The 16,189-nt window shown below is 31.7% G+C and overlaps 1 protein-coding gene across 1 annotated transcript in view; it reads right to left on the reverse strand.

Annotated features, from left to right (window-relative positions):
* Window positions 1-16,189, reverse strand: part of LOC118186282 (uncharacterized) — an 82,798-nt gene that overhangs the window by 51,080 nt on the left and 15,529 nt on the right. The window contains exon 3 of the mRNA XM_035356371.2: window positions 1,917-2,117. Coding sequence (XP_035212262.2) covers window positions 1,917-2,117 — 201 coding nt within the window. The remainder of the gene's footprint in view (window positions 1-1,916; window positions 2,118-16,189) is intronic.

Raw genomic sequence — 16,189 nt, forward strand, 5'->3', positions numbered from 1 at the left:
TATAGCACATTCTTTTTATAAATATGGAAAAAACTGAAATTTTTATTAATCAAACATAAGCAATGATTATAAAATATACTGCAGAATATGAAAGCTAATGCTGGCTAAAACACCATACTATACTTAGATATATTAATCAAAGCACTTCAAATCAATCATTCAGAAATAATTTCAGCTTCTTGAAAATGAATGCAAATTACCTATATTAATATTTTTCACACAATTTATGTTTTAAAGAGTAGAAACAAATAAAAGGATTACTTTTTTAGGAGAAATACTGGATACATTTTCTAAAGTATAATATCATAAAATGTGTTATGATTTAATATTAACTTGTTTCTCTGACAATGTATCCTATGAATAAAACAGCCATTTTAAGATATTCTATGAATAAAATAAAATGATTAAAAAAAAAAAAATCGGAAAACTTTCAGATTTTACATTATGCCCAAAGGAACGTCTTTTTAATGTTTTGTGTGTTCACTTTATTTATTAAATATCATGCTTTCTGAGCTTAAATCATAAAATTCAATTCAACAGCAATATCGCAAAATAATTTTAAAATGAGCATATCTTTATAGTTTCCGATACACAGTCTTCCGCACTGAAGATAAAAATGTTTCCCCTCCCCCTGTACAGTGTTGCCATTACTCGCTTTGAAATTTTTTAGTTTATCAATTGGAAATTCATTAAAATGTTACAAAATATGAAATCATTAATAAAACAAATTTCAAATTAGAGCTTCCAGATGCCTATATTCAGTGGAAGATTACGATATTTGATGACTCTAGGTAAAGTTGTTTTATCACAATGTGAGAAACATAAATACCTTTATTTAATTTCCTTAAATATAACACAGGGCAATAATATTTGGCGGCAACAATTTGAAAAGTGAACCGACATTTATAGTGAACCAATGCAAAATGCCAAAACTAAATTTATAGTTCTTCTGGGCAATTTGCCCCTTTGGACAAATATGCTGGTGTGCAAAACAGCGAGAAATGGGGAATAATCAATCTGTTAGACGACATCTGGATGCTTTTACCCGAGGTCGAATCATTGGAAAGTTGGAGGAAGGCCGCAGTGTGACAAGTGTGGCTGCAGAGTTCGGAATTGCTCACAGCATCGTTTCACGACTTCACTTTCAGACAATTTCAAACTACAGGAACAGCTATCTAGGAGTTTAGTAGTGGTCATCCACGAGGAACCACACCCGCAGATGATCGGTATACTGCCTTACAGGCCAGAAGAAACAGGTGGCAGACAGCGCTAGACACACGACACAGGCGACTGGACGACCAATATCGCGTTTTACCGTGGCCAGAAGACTGCACGGTGGTGGTCTGTTTGCACGACGCCCTGTACGGTGTGTACCTCTAACGCCTGCCCATCGGAGAAGGCGTTTTCTGTGGTGCCGGGAACACAGGAATTGGAGAAACAATGAATGGGGACGAGTACTCTTTACAGATGAGAGCAGATTCAGTCTGAGTAGCAATTCTCATCGCATACTCATCTGGAGAGAGCGGGGAAGCCGCAATCATCCCTCGAACATTATTGAAAGGGACAGGTATGGAGGTGGCAGTGTTCTCGTTTGGGGAGGCATCATGCTTGGTAGTCGTACAGACCTTCACATGTTCGACGCAGGTTCAGTCAACAGGACCCGTTATTGTAACGAGATTCTTCTTCCATATGTGCGTCTTTTTAGAGGCGCTATGGGTCCGCAGTTCCTTTTCATGGACGACAATGCACCATGTCATCGCAAAGTAGCTTTTTGCACACCAGTGTAAATGAATAAAAGAATATACTTCCATGAATAAAAGAATAAAACGACTAAAATAGATGAACGAAAGAATATATTTCTATGTCAATATTTTTTGTTTAACAAATACATTGCTAACTACAATCTAAAAGTTTACCTTTGCGAAGTGACAGCTGATTTTCTCCACCAGACTGAAAATCATACAAAGCAACAAAAAGCTGAGAATCATTTTCATCTTGGGATAGTAAATTATCTTTTGACATCCAGCGCGATGCGCCATTCAGTGGTGGTGGTAAATTACGAATGTCATCAGAAATGTCAGGAATTTGAGGAAGTGGTCGGCTTTGCAACAGGGCTTCTATAAAATAAATAAATTTTAAGTTGTCAATTTTGATATATAAATATTTTCAAATCAGCAAGATGGTTATTTACACATTTTCCCATGGACCATTTTTGATAAATAAAAACTGCAGCCAAACTGCAATTTAGTGCTAACACATAAACATATCTCAAAAAACACTCAAGATGTTTCGGTATTGAAGAAGTTTGCAGTCTATCACTTTTAGTTAGTTATTTCTTAGATGATGCCACAAAAATGTTATTTTTAAATCTGAAAATAAATAATTAAGAATGTATAAAACTGATTCAATTAATTAATTTAATAACTCATTAAATTTAAATTGCTTCCAATTTTATGACAGTCATTTGATATATACATTACAAATGGCAAACAGCCAAGTGGCCAATGAATAGTCATCACTTGGATCTGCACATGTATGTGCATGATCTGATATACCATGCCTCTGCAAGATAAGATGGAAATATTTGCAGTGTGGTACTACAGTTTGATGATCGTAAAATATGATTCCAAAAGCAGTAAAATGCAAATTACATCAATATTGAAGTTTGGCTTGGTTTGATGAAATCCTGATAATCTTTGATACGCTAGTCTAGTTTTTGTAGTAAAGAAGATTATAAATTAAATGCTATTTTTGCAGCTCTCATTTTTGCAGGAAAAATTAAAACTTGGAATTTGCCTTTTATGGCACAACATGGAGCAGAGTATTTTCAGAGTTATAGGATCCTGGCATCAAAAAGATTATGCATTAATGGTTATGATATGGGAGTTTATCTGAAAACAGATAAATAAAGGCAACACTACATTATTAAAGTTTTTTATATTTCATATTCATGATCTATATCAATTCATTATCTAACAAAATAAAGAATGATCTGCTGCTTTAAACTTCTGCCAGAATGATTTACTGAAGTTTGGCTTCACAAACTTTCATAGTCAACAGGAAAGTGCGTAACTACCAAGATGAAAGTACATATTTAAAATGAATCATTTTCAGCTCCATATTATATTGGGTTGTTCGGAAAGTAATTTCGTTTCTTCCCGTCAGAGGAATTAATTACATTTTTTCGAAACCAACTTCACACTTAAGCCGCATAACCATTATATGTCTTGAGAGCTGATATTACAAGGCTTGTGTGTGAAAAAGTTCTATTAATTCTACGCAGTAGTTTTTGGTTGGTGCCCTTTTAAATATGGAGAGCAATAAGCAGCATTTTCATCATATTTTACTTTTTTACTTCAGAAAAGGTAAAAATGCTGTCCAAGCGAGAATAAAATGACGTATGTGTATGGAGAAGGTGTGTTAACAGTACGCCAGTGCCAGAACTGGTTTGCAAAGTTTCGATCCGGCAATTTTGATGTCGAAGATGCACCACGGTCTGGAAGGGCGGTCGAAGCTAACAAAGATGCGATAAAGGCATTAGTTGATGCAAATAGGCGAATAACCACACGAGAGATCAGTGAGAGGTTAAATTTGTCTAATTCGACTGTTTATGGCCACTTGAAAGGCCTGGGCTTAACCTCAAAGCTCGATGTGTGGGTGCCCCATGTTCTTACGGAGCGAAATTTGTGTCGTCGTGTTGACGTGTGTGATTCGCTCCTCAAACGTCAGGAAAATGATCCATTTTTGAAGCGGATTATTTCTGGGGACGAAAAATGCGTTGTATACAACAATGTGAAATGCAAGAGGTCATGGAGCAGAAAAGATGAACCGGCTCAAAGCGTTTCAAAAGCCAACATTCACCAAAAAAAGGTGATGCTGTCCGTTTGGTGGGATTTCAAAGGAATCTTTTTTTTTTTTTTTTTTTTTTTTTTTTTTTTTAGCTTTTACCGGACAATACAACTATTAATTCGGAAGTCTATTGTCATCAGCTGGACAAACTGAATGATGCACTTAAACAGAAGAGGCCAGAATTAACCAACAGGAAGGGTGTAGTGTTCCACCAGGATAATGCGAGACCTCATACAAGTTTGGTCACTCGCCAAAAGCTTTTACAGCTTGAATGGGACATACTGCAACACCCACCATATTCTACCGATCTGGCACCTTCCGATTATTATTTGTTTTGGTCCCCGCAAAATTTTTTGGACGGTAAAACCTTTACCTCAAATGAAAATGTCAAAACCACCTGAATCAGTTTTTTGCCAGCAAGGACCAAAACTTTTATGAGCGGGGAATCATGTTACTGCCAGAAAGATGGCAAAAGGTGTTGGACCAGAATGGCCAATATATAATTTAATAAAATATTTATTCATTATACAAAAATTGTCTTTCATGTCCACCCCCAAAAACGAAATTACTTTCCGAACAACCCAATAGTTAAAAACATGCTAATTTCTTTTAAAAAAATCATATTTTAAGTTTTTGGGCAATACAGCAGTGTTATAGTTAATTCTGAAATTTAGAAAATAACTCGCTGAAAAATAAATGCAAATTTAATTAACATGAAACTTAGCAATTTATGAATTAATTCCTAAAATAAAATTGAGTAAAAACATGACTGCATAAAGATGCACAATATGCTTATTGATATTAGATGAAGGCATTCTTTAAAACTTTGAGACAACATATACAGAATCTGGCGATGCATCAGATGATCACTAGAAGTGGAGACTAATTTTTTTTCTTGATACCATACTAAACTAAATCAAACAAAAAAACTAACAGCATGAAAATTATATTGGCTGAATTAAAATCATTCAACTAATATAATTCTCAGTAACTAATAAAATATTTTTTTCCCTTTATGATGATTCCTCATCATTCTTTCTATTTAGTAAGCATCTTAGGGCAATAATCAATTTAAAGCCTTATGATAATTACTATTAATGCTACAAACAAAATAATACTCATTTACCAGCAAATTTAGTAATTCATTTTACAGGATGAAAAAAAACTTTCAATACTTATTTAAAAAATTTCTAGAAAACAAAAATTGAGAAAATTAATGCTTTTTAATATATTAATTTAAAATTTTTTGGTTTATTAATTTGATCAAAAAATTATATAAAGTCTTATAATACAGTAATATTTGTTGTCATAAGTTTTATGTTTATTTATCACATCAAACATCTTCTTGCAAGTTATCTAAATTTTGATCTCTATGTTTCGTTAATTTGTGTTTTATTTGAGGTATATATTTTAATAACTTCATCATGTCTTTTCTTTTTGAAATTGTTCAACCACTGAGATACAATAATGGTTGATTTATATTTTTCAAGATTGCTGGTCTTCCTATTTTTGTTTTATGGCAACTAAATGAAAGTATCATCCTTATCAAAATAATATTTGAACTTAATGCTACTTGGATTTAACATTTTTAATTTTATCCACTGCATATTAGCCAACTGACTGTTAGTCCACTTTCTGATTTTTTTCTGTTGGCAATAACATCCTCCAAAGGTTTTGTGCAAAATAAATCTTGAAGATTCATTTCGAGAAAACTGACACTTTTTTTTTTTTTTTTAAAATTATGTGATACCAACTGCTAGGATTATAAATATACTGATACTTTTGAGTGGGGGGTAAGAGCTTCTATAACTGCAAAATCAGCAGCATCATTAGGCAAATACCTGTGCCCACTTTAATAAAACTTTAAATTCGATTCAGCTTTTATGCCTTCACTCTGAATCCATTTCAGGAAACTTAATACAATTTTTACATTTTGATACTGTCCTGTATACAAATCTGAATACATTATAATTTTTTAAAAATTCTTTGCACATAACTTAATGTGTTAAGTTAAACACAATGACAGTTCTTGTGAACATTCATTGGTCTTTCAAACCTTCATTGGTCTTTCAAACATGACAAACAAGATTATATACTTTAGGACCTATTTAACTGCTAGACACCCATTTAGAAAAATAAACTCTTTTAATAAATCAAAACATATATATATATATATACATAGCATTAGGATAACATAAATCTCAGCGATCAATACAGTGTGCACGCAGACTCGTAGAAGAAGAAGGCTAAAGTTCTCTTTCTGCAGTCACACAGAGATGAGATTCTTATCGTGCATGTGCAAGGAGGAGAACTCGAGGCACTGAAGAAATGTGTATGTTGGGGGGGGGGAGGTAGCCTCACAATACTTGTAATTTTCTCATGTAATAAGCTACTGGAATGAAGAGTTTTAGAAATGGTAATACTTTTTCTAAATCAAAACTAAATGTGTGCATTTTGCTTAAAGCTCTTAAACAATCATTAGCCATAATATTATGGCAATTTCTGATTTTTGTAAGTGTTCGTCATATTCAGCTTATGCTGGATGTTTTTCTTCATCCGTTGTCAACTGCTTTATTCTTACCAAATAATCACATTTTTGAAAAGGACCTTTTTAATGTTGTTTAAAGTGTAAGTTTAATTTTACTGAAAATATACGGTACCAAAAATGGTACTTTTCTTAGCTGGGAGTAAGTGAAAAATCGCCAAATAATGTAGAATTCCGCCAAATTTCTTACAACTATAAGAGGAATGTTCGTTTGGGGCCATGTGCTTTATTCTCTGAATTCATTCAAAACAAAGCATGTTTTCCTTTTTTTCTTCCATCTTAATTTTTGTTTTAAAAAATGATAAAAATTTCGGATTTAGCCAGAACTGAAGAAGATGCAGTCTTTTTTTTTTTTTTTTTTCAGGTGAAAGGTATATTGGCAAAGACTGCAACATGCAATCAGAATCATGAAATGAAAATGCCTTTTTGTGACGGAGTACGTTGGCGGTGCAATCTTTCAAGATGCCACATGAAGAAGAGCATTCACAATGGTACGTTGTTCGAATCGTCCAGATTGAGTTTTCTAATATCTTGAATGAGAGATTTATTTACTGCTGGAGTGAAGACATTACATCAGGCAAATAGTGTGAAAAAATGGATATGAATCATAATATACCTGTAGATTAGAATAACTACTTCAGAGAAGTTTGTGTAGAAGTACTAGTGGAATGTGAGCAAAAAAAAATCGGTGGTCCTGAAAAAATAATTGAGATAGACGAGAGCTTATTTACAACATGAAAGAATAATGATGGTCAAATACTTCCACAACAGCATATATTTGGTGGCATTTGCCAAGAAACGAATGAATATTTCTAGTTAAAGTTTCAAACCGTTCTTTATCAGTACTGTTACATGCAATAACAAATCACATCAAAGAAGGGTCAACCGTCTATTCCGATTCCTGGAAGGGTTACTGCACAACTAAAATGAAAGAAGCTGGTCTACAGCATTTCAACGTCAATCACAGGGACACTTTTGTTGATCCTGACACTGGTGTAAACACTCAGAAAATCAAACGACTTTGGGGCAGTGCCAATAAAAAACATAAAATGGAATGGAAAAATAAAAAACATCGGGGAACTTCTCATTATCATTTGGAGTCATACCTCGCTTAATTTACGTGGTGACGAAAAGTAAATGATCCATTTGAGTAAATTCTCAAGGACATCACCGTATTCTGGAAAACCAAATAATTATAAGCATTCTTTTTTGGTAAAACTGTTTTGCTTACTATTAATAAATATTTGTTTATAGTTGAACATTTTCGATTTTTATTCAATGACTGTTTTGTCATTCGCTACACTTGGCAACTTGGCTTGCATTTGGCCCACATTGGCGACATTTGCGCCCGGCTAACAGAAAAGTACTCCCCCCCAAAAAAAACTATTATTTTACTCGTACAATTTGCTCTTCATTTACATTGTTTGACATAGTTATATATTTTTACAATAGAAAGGTTTGAATCCAAGTATAAGCATCTGGGATTATGAGCTCTTATATAATCACTCAAAATAGCTCGAATAATTTTATTACATGGCAATAATTTATTTTGTTACCTGGAACATGCTGCGTCCAGATGTCCTTCAGATTCTCCTTTAAACTAAATGAAAATTATATAGCCACCCATTGCTTATTTGATGTTTCTTCAAACTATTTTTTACAAACACCAACATCTTTGCTATTATTAAGTCTAACAAAATATTCAAAAGATTAAGATCTTGGTCCTTTGGTATTATTTCTGCGTCAATGTTTTTTGATAACACACTCTCTAATCAACCCCCTTAAATGTTTTGCTTATCATGACATTTAGCTTGTACAAACTATTCATCATCTTCTTTTTCTTAGAAAAGTTTATGTTGCTGTTATAAAGCTGTAAACAAATACAAGGTTTGTTATCAAATAATTTGCAGGAATGATTCTTTTATTTTTATTTTGTTATTGCTTACTTTGTATCCTTTTTAGTTTTCAGTATTTTGAGACTATTTATTAGGATTCTAACTACATTTCTTATCAACTACTTGGTCATTTGCATTATTTTGTACATTTTCATTATCCAATGATGCATAACTCTAGTTGAATTAGAACAAAATGGCATATCACATTCACTGTGTTTTATTTCCCTTGACATTTTTATTTTTTTATACCCTTACATTAAATATATTTTTATCATTTTAAAAGGTCAGAGTTTTTACAGTTATTAAAAAAAATTATTTACTGTTTTTGATAACACAATAATTTTCACAAACACTTCAATATAATATTTTTATGTTCTTTTAACAATTCTAAATAGCAAAAGTAAATTACAGTTATTACAAATTTGTTGTTTTTCAGTGTTACCAACAAATATCTAAAGAAGAAGAATTTAGTTTTTATTACCAGTTATATTGATGAAAAAAAAAGGATTTCAATCAGAATGGTTTTGAAATTATATCCAACATATTCAGAAACTATTAAAAAAATGGGCTGTCTGGAAAAAACGAAGCAATGAAGTAAATCGCTCAATAACTAAGAAAAATATTATTTATTCTATTATTTACAAATATTTTTACATATAAAAAAGAGCTTCTAAGTAACTCATTTATGGCATCATAATTATGCAAGAAATTCATATGGGGATGTTCTGAATGCTCTAATAACTAATATAAGTTTGAAACAAAGTGGAAATCTCAGTAATATTGAACTGATTTTATAGCAAAATGATTAAAATTCTCATATAATAACTGAACAAATCTTTGTTAATTATTTTTGAATAAACTCATGGCATGAAATTAATAGTTAACATTTTTATTAAAATAAATGATATGCATAACTTAATGAACAAAAATATTAACTTATTTAAATAGAAAAGGAAATAATTTTTGATTCTAAACATCATATTTCTTTTAATTATTATTCAGTAGCAATACATACACACAACAAAAAAACAAAACTTACTTTTATAAACAGTCACCTAAATAACACATTTGTTTATTGCAATGATAAAAAAATTACCGTAAACCTTTGCTGAATGCAGGAGGTTACCGTATTAAAAAATTGTGCATACAGCAAAATCATCCTCTGTTAAGTTAACTCTCTACAGCTCTACAGAAAAAATGGGTTACATACAGTTCTCTGATTAGATATCATGCACAATTTATATAAATCTATATTATTGTAATTAAAATGGGAAAAGGAAATAAATGTCGATTGAAAGGATCTCTAGAACTGCTTAACAAGTAGGTACACACAGTATAATTATTTTTAAAAATAGCTGCTGATTTTTGCTTGGGATGATGTCTGATGCAACTCATTAAGCATTCGTAGAAGTATGAAGCTTTTAAATATCTCTCAAAAAGAGACCTCTTCTATCTTCATTTGAGTCAATCTCCATTACAAAATCTGACAGCTCCTGTGCCTTTTTTTGCAATTCATTTAACTTCTTTTATGTTAAACATTCTTTATCTTCTTCATCATCAATGTTTTCATAGTATGCTGGTATTATAAGATTATTTAATTCTGGCTAATCTTTGGAATATGGTAACAGGTAGTTGGCGACATTTTGGTAAGGCAATAAAGGTTACTAGCTAGGACTTTAGCAGTGTACATGGATAAAGTCAAGAGTGTGCGCAATGCCATTTTTGTGCAATTCTGGGATGTTTTTTTAAGTGAAAATAGGTCAATGTGTACATGGACGATACCGTGTATGTGCGATTCTTAAAACCGCGGCAAGCAGTGGGCTATTCTGCACTTTCTCCCAATTTCGCACCTAATCTTCGTCATGATCAAGCACTTTTGTTCCATAAAAGTTCTAGCATAAGCGTAATTCGGCTAGCAGATTTTTGGAAAAAAATGTTGAGTTAAAAAAAAAAAAAACATGCCTTTACTTCGTGAAAACAAAATGGCATCAAAAACAAAACTAGCATGTTGCTGTAGCAGGGTTGGTCACCAAATTTTCGCCAAAAAATCGCCAAGTTACCATAATCCAAAGATTAACCTTAATTCTTTACTTGCCATTTCACGATCATCATTCTGGACAAATTCTTAATTTCTTCCAGGGCCATTGGCTGTCCTCATACTTTCCTAAGATTGCCTCTCTCCCCAAATTTAAAAAAAAAAAAAAAAAAAATGCTCAATGATTAATAAAAATTTTATTTCATAATCACTCTCCCCAAATTTAAGAAAAATGCTCAATGATCAGTACTTACATATGACAAATTAAAAAGTACAAAAAGTACTTACATATGACATCAAAAACAACAAAATAGTAAGTTTGGATTTGAAAAGGAAAAATAAATACAAATTATGAATAATTTATGATTTTTTTTCAAAATTTATATATATATATATTTTTACAAACATAAAATCAAAAATCAGTGAAAAACAAGAAATTAACTAAATTAAATTTGATTTTGAAGAAAGCAGTAAACATATAAAATTTAGTACAATTTTTATGCAGTTGCAGCAGTTATATAATTACTTCCAAAAATGCCCCGCTTCACATGGGGTTTTCAATACAACAGTGAAACTGGAAACTAAGAAACATAATTGTCAATCTAATCAAATAAGAAATCACTGTTCTTTAATTACAAATTTCTATACTTATTAGATACTTAAACTTTTGTTGCAATGTTCTTATCTTTTGCAGAATTAATTGTTCAGCATGTCATGAAAATGTGTAACATTCGAAAATGTAAAGCAATAATTATTTAATAAAAGTCAAAATCAATATTAAGACGATGACTATACCCTTAAGCACTACTAGTTTATACAGTCAAAAGTCTTTAATCCGGACTCATCGGGACTTCAGCGATTCTGCATTATCGATTTTTCCAGATTATAGATCATCAATTTAAATCTGGTAAGATGGCATGCAGAAATTATAAAATTAAAAATATGAAACCGTAATTTATGAAATAAAGAGCAATTATGATCTAAAGGGTATCAAAATTTACAAAGAAAAGCTTAATATTTATTCGTTTACTTTATTAAACATTTCTTTCAACGTGCGCATGCGTAAAGCATACATTACGAATAGTCAAAATTAGAAAATTGCAACAAGAAAACTATTTGATGTGTATCCGTGATATTTACAATGACGAGGAATTTGATTTAAATCGTATCAAAGAAGGAGTACATCGAGATGAAATACTACATTTAGTAAGGAATTATAAGTCGAATAAAATAAAAACATCTGCCCTGAAGATAAGGATAGTGCTGACAGATCAACTTCCAGTTCATTTCGCGCCGTGATGTTTCCCCCCGCAGAGCAGTGTGAAATTGATAAACAGATTTCGGAATGGTTAGAGAAACAAAGGATATGCCTTTATCAATTTTTTGCAGCAATTGCACTTTTAGTTTGATGGACTTCGAAACATGCTTTCGCTTTGTAGATCCTCCAGAATCGGAAATTCTTTTTTGACATAATCGAAAGTTCAAGCTTACTTTTATAAAATTTCTCTAACAGTCTGCAAAAAATAATAAGCCGGATCCAATTCGAAGATTAAGGAACAACGCAATCTGCAACATTAACTGAAATAGATAATTAGATAATTTTAGCTTAGCTTATACTGTCCGTTATACATTAAACGCGCATGCGTAAAGGTTTTAAGCGCATGCGTAATCGCATTGTACGTTAATGCATGCGGAGAAAGTTTGTAGCTTTGAGGTCCAGATTATTGATCATTCCGGATTATGGACGTCCGGATTAAAGACTTTTGACTGTATATCTATTATTAATTCAGATTTATCTCATGGTACTTATCTCGGACTTTATTTCACACTGCAGATATTTATTTCAACACTGCATGCCAAGATAATAATTATATACACTACTAGGCACTAAATATAAACAACTTAACTGAAATGGGCAAACTGTACATCTGCTGGTAGTGAATTTTGCCGCCCCCCCTCTCGAACTTTTTTATTGTTCGTTGCCGCTGTTGCATCATTCTGGAATCTGGCTAATGCTACTAACAATTAGCCAGAAATATCCTTACAATATTAATATGTAGATGCATTTCAGAATATGTCAATCTTTCCGCCAATCTAAATTATAATAGTGTTAATGAATTAAAAATATTTAGGGATGGTGTTGCGACAGTTCGGCCGCTCCTGATTTTGGCCACCTGCATACTTCCACATGCTGCACCCCTCCCCACTAGGAACAGCTCTGATTTCTCCTTCTCCCATATCTAAAGATCCTTGCCTGTTGCTTTTGCAATCTGTTTCTGTACAATTTCCTTGGGTTCATTTTCAAACACATGGAAATCCTTTGGTGTTGGTGTATTTAATTATGGCAAAGCTCACTAGGGCTATCTGCCTAAGGGGAGGGATGCCTTCGTGGAGGACTTTCTAAGGGAAACTGGTTCGTATACACGTTACACATGGGGAAAACCACGAAAACACCCATGCAGCCAGCCCGTTCGCGGGATTCGAACCACGGACCGAACTACCAGTGTTCAGCGACTTTACCGCTCGGCCGCTGGTGGGCCATGGAAATCCTTTAAAACTGTTGATAACTTCTGGCCAGTGCTGATGCCAGCAAGCATTCACTGTTGATGAATTTACTTATTTCCATGCAAGTTTAATCATTTCTATGCAATGTCTTAAGTTAAATAGCTTTCAAAATGACCATTAGCATGTTGTGCTTTCCTTTGTGCAGTACTTTATCTGCAGAGATGTAAACATGCTTAACATAATAAGCTTTGAATATTTTTATGATACCTTGATCCACTGATTCGATTAACAAAGTGGTAATCAGTGGAAGGAAAAACCTCTACATTTGAGTGCAATGTTATGAGGTCTTCTGTGTCATTCCCTTAAGCATTATCACATATTGGGAGAAATTAAAAGCTTAGGTTTTGCTGTTCTAAGTAATATTTGACTTCTTTAACGAATGAATTTTCAAACCAGCCATTAAAGATTACTAACACAATGCACCCTCTGTAGCATACCCCATGTAATTGAAATTCTCACACTGGACAAATTAAATGCAGATAATTAAGATAAATTGTAAACATAAAATACCATTCTGCAAGCCTGTGTTTGATAAAGGTTTACTGAACTATCAGATGCCATTTAATAAAGTAAAATTTCTATGAGAAATACAAAAAGGAGACGAATATGTATAGAAATTATTGATGTTTAAGAAACATTTTTATCCCCAACAGTCCATTATTTAATTGTATGTAATCTGGAATATGCAAACATTTTTAAAAAAATAAATTGCTAAATCATAAAAATAAATTATGTGTGCATTAATTTCTTTTACAAAAGACAATATCCACCAGGACCATAACAACAGCTGAACAGAAGCTTCCTGTGGACTGGCTTTAAGAAAAGATAGTTTTTTTTAAGCTTACACATCTAAGAAAATTAAAGCACAAAATTTAAATGGTACTTTTCCGTTTTGCCAGCGCAAGCGATAAAGTCGCCAGTAATGGTACAACCGATGCCAAATGAAATATCCTCACTGGTAATCTTTTACTTTAACTTTTTCATTTTCAAAGCAAGTCACAGCCATTTCTTATCAGATTAATTGTTTATTTCAATACTGGCATAAAATCACATAGAATTTTTACCAGATAGTTCAATTTTATGCCCTAAGGCCATTTGCAGGTGGTAATTAAGTCAATTAGGATGCACTCACACTGCTCATTCGATGGCGAAAATATAGAAAAGTCAAGGGTTAAATTCATCGATTTTAATGAGAATGCACTAGCTAAGTAAAGCACTGTGTTTTAATTTCTGAGTAAGGTATTCGTACCAATTGAAATAATTCTTGCATTTAAACTCAAATTAAGATTTAACTTCAAATTAATGTAGATAATTACTGAGAGAATTAGATTTTTGTAGATGAGATCACTTGAGGTCACATGATATGAGCCGGCGAATCAGGATGTTGTACGATGAAAGCATAGTAAATTCTTAAAGTAATGTCTTTTTACAAATTTATTGTCTTTATTTGTTGGCTTTTTACAAAATTTTAAATGACATTAAAATGTTTATACCTTAAAAATAAAAAATTCTTAGATCTAACATTTGTCAACACTTTTTATGTGTATACTGCGTGTTTTCGCCAATAAAGTCTACTTGACGAGATTTGCGCCAACAAAACAGAATAGTATCATTTAAATAAATGGTGAACAATTAATATGGATATGGCACCTGCTAATTTCATTGTCTTCTGAGCAGCATTGTTCATTCTACACTTGAAAAAACTATTTCTGACTTAACAACTGGGAATGAAAGGACTTATTTTAACTGTGTTTTGGTTTGTGCACCAATGTAAAGAAGTTAACCCCTTTGAATATTTTCAAATGAAAAACAATTATGATAGAAAACTTCCCTAAAGGGGTCATTATTTGCTCTAACGAAAAAGGATGGGTGTGCGAAGAAGTGATGTTTTTTTGGCTGAAAAAAATTTATCAAAAAAGAAAAGGTGTTTTTTTTCAAAACTCTGGGACTTGTAATTCTGGATTAAATGCAACTCATTAAGTGGATACAGTAAAATCTGAAGGAAAAAAACTTAGCGCCGATGTCTCGGTTATACAAGGGGGCTTACAAAAATTGTATAACCACTAGATCTCACAATCAATAAAATTTTCATGCACAAACTAAGAAAGAAGTAAGAGGAATGTATGCGAATTGAACTCAAATTCCATAACAAATTTCAGATAAATGAGAAAAGCTTTGCATGAGGTCTTATGGGCTGATAAAGTATGGGAGTTTGTCCAAGCTCATATGATCGTATCAGCTTTCATTAAATCAGAAATCACCAAAAAGAAAATGAACATGAAGATAGCGATGGTGAAAGAAATGATTTAAAACACAGTGATAAAAGTGACTTTAATGGTCATTAAGTTTATTTAATTCTGATAAGTCAGATTTTGAAGGTTTTGTATAAATAAATGCAGTTTATTTAAATCATAAAATTCTTCTTGATCATCTGATTTACGTATTCTTTTTCATAATCTTATAAATTATGGTGAAAATAAAAGTTTACCAGATTCATACAAATATCATCTATTAGAAATCAGCATAGTTTTATATTTCAAAAACTGAACATTATGTGACACTAATCAATGCACTTTGTTACTAATCCATGCACTGACTTGAAATAAAATTCTGGTTTGAGAGTGGGAAATCAACAGAAAAAGAATAAAGTATTTTTTTAACAGGACTTTGCAAAATATCTAGATTCCAAAATATATTTATTTTGAATTATATGTTGTATAAATAATATATAATTCAAAATAAGTTAAGTTTAATCTTAATTTAACTTAACTTTTTTTAAATGAAATTTCAGTATCCAATGTCAATCCAAGAAGATTTTAAGTAATTAAAAAGTCTAAATATGTTATAAGATATTTAATAATCACGTAAGTTGTAGTGCATGATAAAAAAATTACATATGCAAACCATGAATTATGCAAATTATTTTTTACTTACTTTACATCAACCCTCTTTTTTGATGAAGATTTTCTACATTTAAGCTAAATCATTCTATGATTTTTATGGTCTTGGCCTAGATTTTGAGAGATTTTTTATACAAAATTTACTTGTATAATATATTGTTAAACAACATGAAAAAAAAAAAATTAGACATTCTAAAAAAACAATTCTTCATTAAATAAATTTCTGCATTTAATTCTGATTGAATTTTTATACAATACTGAATAATAAATGTAAAAATAAACTTATTTGGCACACTGCCAAATACAAAATACAGATTTAAAATCAACCAATTTTAATTTGATTTTAACAAATACATAGTGATAACAGAGAAACTATTATTTGGAATATCTCTGAAGCGTG

Source organism: Stegodyphus dumicola, chromosome 12 (assembly GCF_044657685.1).
Source record: "Stegodyphus dumicola isolate Sdum_Otavi_A_Nest chromosome 12, ASM4465768v1".
In the NCBI taxonomy this organism is placed as follows: Eukaryota; Metazoa; Arthropoda; class Arachnida; order Araneae; family Eresidae; genus Stegodyphus; species Stegodyphus dumicola.